Source organism: Puma concolor, chromosome B3, assembly GCF_028749965.1.
Source record: "Puma concolor isolate L17-30 chromosome B3, mPumCon1.1.hap2, whole genome shotgun sequence".
Lineage (NCBI taxonomy): Eukaryota > Metazoa > Chordata > Mammalia > Carnivora > Felidae > Puma > Puma concolor.
The window spans coordinates 143,958,481-143,968,018 of NC_141672.1; the positions used below are offsets into that span (position 1 = coordinate 143,958,481).

General features: G+C 47.0%; 1 protein-coding gene across 1 annotated transcript; it reads left to right on the top strand.

Moving 5' to 3' along the window:
- The first annotated feature begins 64 nt into the window (after positions 1-64).
- On the top strand, positions 65-6,103 carry NGRN (neugrin, neurite outgrowth associated). The gene is made up of 3 exons (XM_025918632.2): positions 65-240; positions 600-710; positions 4,995-6,103. The coding sequence occupies exons 1-3, from the start codon at positions 77-79 to the stop codon at positions 5,596-5,598; spliced, it is 879 nt and encodes a 292-aa protein (XP_025774417.2). The 5' UTR covers positions 65-76; the 3' UTR covers positions 5,599-6,103.
- The last annotated feature ends 3,435 nt before the right edge of the window (positions 6,104-9,538 follow it).

The following is a 9,538-nucleotide window of genomic DNA, read 5'->3' on the forward strand; positions in this document are numbered from 1 at the left end:
CTTCCACTTCCGGCCCCGCCCCCAGACTTCCGGTCTCTCTGCCCCTGTCAGACCGTCCCGGGCTGTTTTTGTCGACATGGCGGTGGCTCTGAACCTTTTGCTGGGCTTGCGTGTTCGTGCTGCCGTGGCTCGCTGTGGTTTCGCGACCCGGGGGATGGTAGACCCGGGCACGCTCGGCCGGGAGCCAGACCCCGATTCCGACTGGGAGCCGGAGGAGCGGGAGCTGCAGGAGGTGGAGAGGTACCGGCTGCTTCCCGGGCCCTCAGCCTGAAGCAGGGCTTCGCGCCCCCTTGGAGCCGGGCGTTGTAGCGCCGCATCCGCCGCAGCCCTTGTTTCTCACCCGTTGTTAGGGGGCGCAGGGGCAGGTGTGCGGCTCCTTTGGGACGGCAGGTTTCTTCACCAGTGACGTGTTTCATCACCCGTTTAGAAAGTTCGGCATGCTACGGGCTGTTTTAGGGATTATCTGGGGAGGTTACAGACGTGGCCTGGTTTCCCTTGCAAACAAAGAGAAGAGGGCTGGGCCTGTGATTTAGCGCGAGGCTCTTCAGCCACCCGTTTTGCTCCCACGCTTGGCTTCTGCCATTGGTTCTCTCCCCCAGCACCCTGAAACAGCAGAAAAAAGCCGCCCGATTCCAGAAAATTCGGAGACAAATGGAGGCGCCGGGTGCCCCGCCCAGGACCCTGACGTGGGAAGCCATGGAGCAGATCCGGTGAGAATCACTGTAATAGTTTACTTTTTATCATTTTAAGTTTTCTAAATGAAAAGGATAGAATAGATGAATTTGCATAAGCCCGTCATCTAAATTTAGTAGTTTTTAACATGAGGACACGGTTCGTTTTTGCTGAAATTTTAGAATAGTAAGCTGTAGACCTCACAGCCTTTAACTTCAAAATAGTTGTCATGACGTTCTTAAGCTAATGTCAGGGATGGGGACTTACAAGGTTATGTACGTTTTTCGGAAGAGCAAACCCATATCATTAAAATCTTAGATCCCTTTTTAAGTTTTAAGTTTGTTTTAAATAACAATGCGTGGCATATAGTTCAAAATTAGAACATTATTTGTACACATTGAGAAGTTTTAATCCCTCCCAGTCTTCAGTGAGACTATTTTTAATGAATTTTTGTGCCTTTTTTCAGGTTTCCTTAAGCAAATACAAGCGACTATGAATGTAGATTAACTTTTCTTTCCTTTTTTTTTTTTTTGCATGTTTAAAAAAAAATTTTTTTTTTAACGTTTATTTATTATTGAGAGACAGAGAGGCACAGAGAGTGAGCAGGGGAGGGGCCAGAGAGAGGGGGAGACACAGAATCCGAAGCAGGCTCCAGGCTCTGAGCTGTCAGCACAGAGCCCAACATGGGGCTCGAACTCACAAACCATGAGATCACGACCTGAGCCAAAGTCGGTCGCCTAACCAACTGAGCCACCCAGGTGCCCCTACTTTTATTTTCTTAAGCACAAACAGTAGAATACTGTAAATACTGTTCTACACGTTTCTTTTTTCATATAGTTTTTGGTTTGTTTTTTTTTTTTAAGATATTATTTTCACATAATTTTTACACTCAACACGGCACTTGAACTCACAACCCAGAGCTTAAGAGTCTCATGATCCATTGGCCCAGCCAGCCAGGTGCCCCTTTTCACATATTTCATAGATCTTTCCTCTTCAGAAGACAAAGCTCCTTTTTGAAGAAGTAATAGTAAATCGTAATTTTTGTTTTTAATTTTAAGTAATCTTTCTGCCCAACGTAGGGCTCACACTCGGGACTCTGAGATCAAGAGTTGCATGCCCTACCGGCCGAGGCATCCAGGCGCCCCAGCAAATCATAATTCAGTTAACCAGTCTTTTATGAAGTGTGTTTCGGTTGTTTGCATTCACTTGCTATCACAGATAGTACTCTGATGAGTAACTTCATGTACACCTCGTTCCACATACCTTCCACGTGTATTTGTTGTGTACATTTCCAGAAGTAGAGTTGCTGCGTGGAAGGACACATGGATTTGCCTTTTGATGAATATTGCTAAGTTGCCTTCTGTAAGTTGTGTGGCATTTCCCATTCCCATCAGAGTGACTCTGAAACAGACGCTTAGAATGAAGGGGATTCTATAGAGCAAGGAGATTTTGTGAGCCTGTAGTACTTCTCTCATGTCCACTTCCTTTCCTTTCTGGAACAACTGCTCTTCCACATCTTCCTGTCACCTCCCCTTCTGTGGCTAATAAACGTCCTTTTAATTGGCCATTAATTAAGAGCTCTTTAAATGTTTCTTTATTTTTGAGAGAGAGAGCTTGAAGGGGGAGGTGGCGGGCAACAGAGGATCTGTGCTGACAGCAGAGAGCCAGCCCGATGTGGGGCTCGAACTCAGATCGTACCTGAGGTGAAGTCGGGTGCCTAATCGAGTGAGCCACCCGGGCACCCCTAGAGCCCTTTAAAGCTTCTTAGCCTTCCTCCTTATTTTCCTTGCTCGATGTTAATACCCTTATTTACATCCCAGGGGAAGTGGTAGCCCTTCATTTGTCTAGGACCCATCCTCTGTGTGCACTAAGTCTTAGATGTATCTAATTCCCCAGAGACCTACTGTCAACTTAAGGTTCTCCCTCACCCGTTTGTTCTTTGGCTGCCTACCCTTTGTTGTCTTGTTACAACAATGAAACTGTTGTCCATTAATCTTATCAGTGACTTCCTCAGTGCTAGGCATTCCTGCCATTCCAGTCTCTAGCCTCCCTAACGTTTTTTGCAGCGTGTGACCCTGTACTCTGCTGTCTTGAGATTCTTTCTTCCCTTGACCACGGTACTAGTCACTTCTCTTTCTAGGACACCTTTTCTCAGTTTCCTTCCTGGGGTACCCTTAGAGTTGTGTCCTTGGTCATTTTATCTCCCCATATTTCCCTGCCTAAAGCCAGCCACTCGCGTGGCTTCGGCCACCATTGGTCTTGGCTTGTGACTTCCAAGTCTGTCGTCTCCCGTCTGTGTTTATCTTTTGACTTGTACATCTTCAACTGTGCGCTAGCCCATCTCTGTTTGAGTGTCACGTAGGTTCTTCAAACTGAACATAATCGCAAACTCAACAAGAGAGAATTTATTGTTGTCCCCTGGCAATTTCACTTTGTTCCTGTTTTCCCCGTACCCCTGAAGGTTCCCACCAAACACTCAAACTGAAATCTGGAATCTCTGCCTACTTCTACCTCCAGTTATTTAGTCCTTACCAAGTTCTTCCGTTTGGCCTTCCTAAAATATTCCTCAACTCTCTTCCTTCTCTGCTTTCATTGCGGCTGCCTCAGCTCAGACTGCCGAGATTACCATGAAAGCCTCTTGGCTGATCCTTCCATTTCTAGTGTTGCCACTGAAAACTACCCCCCTAGATTGAGCTTAAAAAAGGAAAAGCTGCTCATGGCATTCCATTGCTTAAACTCCTTCCTGGATCTGCTTGTGGTTTGCCATAGCTTGGATGTCCTGAATGGCAATTCTTTTGCTGTTTTTTTTAATTCTTTTTTGTTTTTAACGTTCATTTATTTATTTTTGAGAGAACATGTGCGTAAGCGGGGGAGGGGCAGAGTCAGGGACAGAGAGAATCCCAAGTAGGCTCCGCACTGTCAGCACAGAGCCTGCCATGGGGCTCGAACCCATGAACCACGAGATCATGACCTGAACTGAAATCAGGAGTCGGACGCTTAACCGACTGAGCCACCCGGGTGCCCCCGCCTTCTGCTATTTTTGAATATACCCACTTAAAAAAAAAAAAACCTCCCTTGATTCACTGTTGATTTGGGGATAAACTTCAGAGTTGGAAGCGTGACATCATCTTGCTTCTGCCCTCACTGTTAGACGAGTTGAGCTGTTGCCAACAATGGTGATGTGCTGTTTTGCATTTTACGTGCTGCTCTCCCTACCATCAATACCTTTGAGGGGCGCCTGGCTGGCTTGGTCAGAAAAGAGTACGACTCTTGATTTCAGGGTTTGTGAGTTCAAGCCGCACATTGGGTGTAGAGGTTACTTAAATAAATAAGACTTAAAAAAAAAAATACCTTTGAGGGGGCACCTGGGTGGCTCAGTCGGTTAAGCGTCTGATTTCAGCTCAGGTCATGATTTCATGGTTCATGAGTTCAAGCCCTGTGCCAGGCTCTGTGCTGACAGCTCAGAGTGTGGAGCCTGCTTTGGATTCTGTGTCTCCCTCTCTCTCTGCCCCTTCCCCACTCGTTCCCTGCTCGTGCTCTGTCTGCCTTTCTCTCTCAAAAAGAAACGTTTAAAAAAAAAAAATACCGGGGCGCCTGGGTGGCTCAGTCGGTTGAACGTCCGGCTTCAGCCAGGTCACGATCTCGCGGTCCGTGAGTTCGAGCCCCGCGTCGGGCTCTGGGCTGATGGCTCAGAGCCTGGAGCCTGTTTCCGATTCTGTGTCTCCCTCTCTCTCTGACCCTCCCCCATTCATGCTCTGTCTCTCTCTGTCTCAAAAATAAATAAATGTTAAAAAAAATTAAAAAAAAAAAATACCTTTGATCTCTTCTTTCTCTTCTTTCTGCCAGCTTCATCCTTACTCCTCTTCATCCTTTTAGGCCTTTTAGAGGGACTTCTGAAGCAATTCCTGAGCCACCCGGCAAATGTTGTGATAGCCTGTTCCTGGGTCTTCTGGGTGCTCTCACAGCATTCTCTGCTATGCCTTACCACAGTAGTGTTGTATGTTAATATATCTGTCTCCACCACCAGATTGTATGTACTCTGAAAGGAAGGACAGTATTCGTGCATCCCCAGGATCTAACTGGGGCCTGGTACACATTGGGAGGAGTTTAGTTTTTGTGAAATAAAAGTGACCTAAGAGTGGTTGGGTGTTGCTGTCGGTGTATGGTAACGGAACATAGCCATTTGGTGGCACAAGATAGAGACTGTGTTCACGCTTTTTCCAAGCCCTCTTCTTTTCACACAAATATAACTAGTATTGTCAGTTAGGTACTCTGATAGCAGACTTTTTCACAACTTGAAAACCTGCTTCTTTTTCCCATAGATATTTGCGTAAAGAATTTGCAGAGTCCTGGTCAGTTCCCAGATTAGCCGAAGGCTTTGGTGTCAGCACTCATGTGATCCGGAGGGTTTTAAAGAGCAAGTTCGTACCCACATTGGAGCAGAAACTGAAGCAGGATCAAAAAGTCCTTAAGAAACCCGGGCTTGCCCTCTCGTTCAGGCAGCTCCCAGGTTCTCAGGATTCCTTGAAGCCGCTCTCCGCGAGCCACTCTGGATCAGGCTTTTCGTTGATGCCAGCAGATGAAACCTCATTCAAAGGCTGGGGTCACAGCACAGCTTTGAAAGTGATAGAATCGAACACTCACAGTACACCAAGGAGACAGAAGGGAGGGGATAAAGGAATCCAGGATCCGCAGCGGGAGCGCTCTGTGCCTGTTGCAGATCTAGGTCACGGGCAAGAGCTGCAGAAGTGCTCCACCAGCGATCGTGCGGGTTCTAGACGAGCTGACGGTGATGGATTGCCAACTGCCAAGAAGCTGGAAGAGTTGAAGGCGCAGGACCCAGGTGACCAGAACTTCAGCAGCAAAGTAGTCCAGAGGGGGCGAGAGTTCTTTGACAGTAACGGGAACTTCTTGTACAGAATTTGAGCCGGAGCCTGGTTTGTGGAGATGCCACCTGAAACGCAGCTGGGAGAGTAGGTTTGGAGCTGCCTGGACTTTTGTGTGTGGATCATCCCACATTGTGTGTGGGATGGGAGGAAATGATGAGCCTGGACCATGGGAGGAAACAACTGCTCAGATATGAATCTGACAAGAGGGCAGTGAACTTCACAGGGCCAGTGTGTATGGCAGGGCAGGGTTAATGACTGGCTGGGTAGACTCCGGTGTCCTGGAGCTCTGCTCCTGATCTGACCCGTGTGGATCTTCAGTACTCCCCATTTTTGCTTGGGCTCTCTGTATGTTGAAACCAGCCCGTGTTGCATGCGTTGTTAGAACTTTTCTGTGAAATTTGCAGTATATGTTTGGGAAAAAATGAAAAGTTTGCCTTCTGATCTCATTTACTTCTTGATTAATGAACACTAATAGTTCTGGAACTGCTTTATCAGTGGAATGTTTTCATTACGTGCAAAAGAAAATAAAATGTAGCAGTTTGTGTTGATTGGTGCTCTCTGGGGTGGGAAGAGTGAGGGTTCGAAGAGACCAGAGGTCCTTTGTCATTAAACATAGGAGAGAGATGGGGCCAGAGGAGTTCCCAACAAAGGACACTGTGTAGATCACCCTGCTTAGTAATTGATGTTGACAGCTAAGAATTAGGACATCATAACCTTCGCTGCATCACCTGGTCTAAAGGAGCTCCTCTTTCCTTCTGTTGGTGGGGCTCTGAAGGAGATTAGGGTATGGGGGGTTTGATCCATGAAAAAAAAAAAAAAGGCGAAGGCTTTCGGGCCTCCGGCAGCATCTCTAGCTACTTTCAGAAGCTTCAATAGCATCTTCACTGTTGTCATCAGATTTTTGCGATGGAGCTGTGATGGGGGCGAGAGCAGATGATCAGCCCCTTTCAAAAATTAGGGGACAGTCTCATTTTCAGATATGCTCGAGGCCACATGGCTGCTGCTGAGCAGTAGCACAGGCTTGAACCCAGGTCTGACCTTTAGTTCAGGGCTTCTAAAATTCCAGGAATCCATTCCTGCCTGGCATAATTTCTGTTAATTTCCCAAATCTTTTAGAGACCTTTCTTTTTTTTTTTTTTAATTTTTTTTTCAACGTTTTTATTTATTTTTGGGACAGAGAGAGACAGAGCATGAACGGGGGAGGGGCAGAGAGAGAGGGAGACACAGAATCAGAAACAGGCTCCAGGCTCCGAGCCATCAGCCCAGAGCCTGACGCGGGGCTCGAACTCATGGACCGCGAGATCGTGACCTGGCTGAAGTTGGACGCTTAACCGACTGCGCCACCCAAGCGCCCCTAGAGACCTTTCATTATAACCAGCGTGGTTATCAGTAGAAAATTCAGTGAGACACGTGCACGCAACAGAAGAGCCCAATGACAGTTTTCAGCCATGCCTCATTTTAACAACTTCCTGGCAAAAACTGGTTTTTCAGAGTTTAAGTGCAGGGTGCTTAATGAAAATAATTGATTTTCCAAACCTGTCATTGAGTGTGTTCGTGAATCTCCTTGCTATTTCAAATGTCATTAATAGCCATTACAGTATCATTGATTACTGTTAACTTGGGAATTTGTTCAGTATAAATAGCAAGGCCCTATCACCTGCCAATCAAAGAGAATCCAGTTTCTGGTAATACAGCAGTGGGCAAATAAGGTCCTATTATCACTGCTCTGTCACTAGCCTATTAATACACTAAAAAAATCTTTTTAATGTTTATTTTTGAGAGAGAAAGTGCGAGAGAGAGAGCGCGAGCGAGGGGGAGGAGCAGAGAAAGGGAGTCAGAATTCAAACAGGCTCCAGGCTCTGAGCTGTCAGTACAGCCCTGTGGGGCTCGAACTCACCAACCGTGAGATCATGATGCCCAGGCGCCCCTCAGTACTTTTATGATTAAAACATAAGGTAACTAGAACTTTTTAGTTTTAAGAGGTAGAAGATGCTACTTTAAAAAAAATTTTTTTTTATAATGTTCATTTATTTCTGAGACGGAGACAGAGCATGAGTTGGGGAGGGGCAGAGAGAGAGGGAGACAGAATCTGAAGAGGCTCCAGGCTCTGAGCTGTCAGCACGGAGCCCGACGTGGGGCTCGAACTCACCAACCATGAGATCATGACCTGAGCTGAAGTCAGACGCTCAACCGACTGAGCCACCCAGGCGCTCGAGAAGATGCTAGTTTTTAAATACATTTTTTGTTTTAGAGAGCGAGCAAAGGAGAGAGGTAGAATCCCAAGCAAGCTCCAAGCTCAAGCACTCTGCTCAATGCAGGGCTTTATCCTATGATACTGGGATCATGACCTGAACCAAAATCAAGAGTTGGGTGTTCAACTGACTAAGACACCCAGGCGCCTTGGAAGATGCTATCTGATTAAACTGGCATTTAAAAAAATACTTATTTGGGGGAGACAGTGCATGAGTGGGGGAGGGGCAGAGAAAGAGGGAGACAGAATCTGAAGCAGGCTCCGGGCTCCGAGCTGTCAGCACAGAGCCCAACACGGGGCTCAAACTCACAAACTGCGAGATCATGACCTGAGCCAAAGTCAGACGCTTAACTGACTGAGCCACCCAGGTGCCCCGGGCATTTTTAACTCCTGTAAACCATTTGACCATGCCCTTTCCCCAGTTGGCTACGGAAAATTAGAAGCTGTTGTTAAAAACTTTGATAAGTTTGTCATTTACCTCATTCCCTACCATCCTGTTACTTACCAAGCTTAAATCTTTTTTCCATTCTTAAAAATGCCAATCTAAGGTTTTGTCCTTACTAGTTCTTTGTCTCCAGATTTTCACATGGCCAGTTCCGTGTCATTCAGGTCTCAGATCAAATGTTACTTTTTTTTTAAATACATATTTTTAATTGTGTGTGTGAGAGAGAGAGGGTGGGGGGAGAGAGATTGGGAAAGAGAGGGAGACAGAATCTGAAGCAGGTTCTGTTAGCACAGAGCCCGATGCATGAGGTCATGACCCTAGCCGAAGTTGGACGCATAGCTGACTGAGCCATCCGGGCCCCCCTCAAATGTTACTTTCTTAGGCTTTCCCTGATTACCCAGTCTAAAGCAACTCCCTTCACATTCTATCACCATGTTCACATTCTATCACCATGTTTAATATTCCCTGCCATTTGAAATGGATTGCCACTGTATTGTCTGTCGTCACATACTTTGCCTCCATTAGAATGTAGATCCCGGGGCGCCTGGGTGGCGCAGTCGGTTAAGCGTCCGACTTCAGCCAGGTCACGATCTCGCGGTCCGTGAGTTCGAGCCCCGCGTCGGGCTCTGGGCTGATGGCTCAGAGCCTGGAGCCTGTTTCCGATTCTGTGTCTCCCTCTCTCTCTGCCCCTCCCCCGTTCATGCTCTGTCTCTCTCTGTCCCAAAAATAAATAAAAACGTTGAAAAAAAAAATTAAAAAAAAAAAAAGAATGTAGATCCCATGGGAGCACGAGACCCGTCTGTGTTCATTGCTGTAGTTTTCAGCTCCTAACATAGATTTCAACATTGGTTGAGTGAATGAAGAAATGGTTGGAAAACCTCACTGATCAGCCAGTCCACAATGGCAGAAAGCCCTGCCTTTTACCTCTGCCAGCCTACTCATCCGGACCTCAGCCAACAACAAGACCTAAGCTTTCTCCAAGTTGATCGGTTCCTGCTTTATTCTGTCAGCATGTCTCACATCCTAACTCACCAGCACTGCAGTGTTTGGGGAAACTGCGCACCCTGCGCCCAACCCAAGCTGGAAAGGGGGAGGTGGGATTCACCCAGTCTGTTCCACTGGGCTGGGGCCATAGGACTCTATAGTGCCCTCTCCCCAGGGAGTCCCATTCCATGACACGATGAAAGCCATTGACATCACAACGTACGAGGTGGAGTTGCACTTTGGGGGCACAGGTGCAGGGTCAGGTGGAGGAAGCAACAGCTGACAAGGCTCTGCCCA

Coding starts and splice junctions, on each gene's coding strand:
- NGRN (XM_025918632.2), top strand. CDS start 77: ATGGCGGTGGCTCTGAACCTTTTGCTGGGCTTGCGTGTTCGTGCTGCC. Junction 241..599: donor GAGCTGCAGGAGGTGGAGAG/GTACCGGCTGCT, acceptor TCTCTCCCCCAG/CACCCTGAAACAGCAGAAAA. Junction 711..4,994: donor GAAGCCATGGAGCAGATCCG/GTGAGAATCACT, acceptor TTTTTCCCATAG/ATATTTGCGTAAAGAATTTG.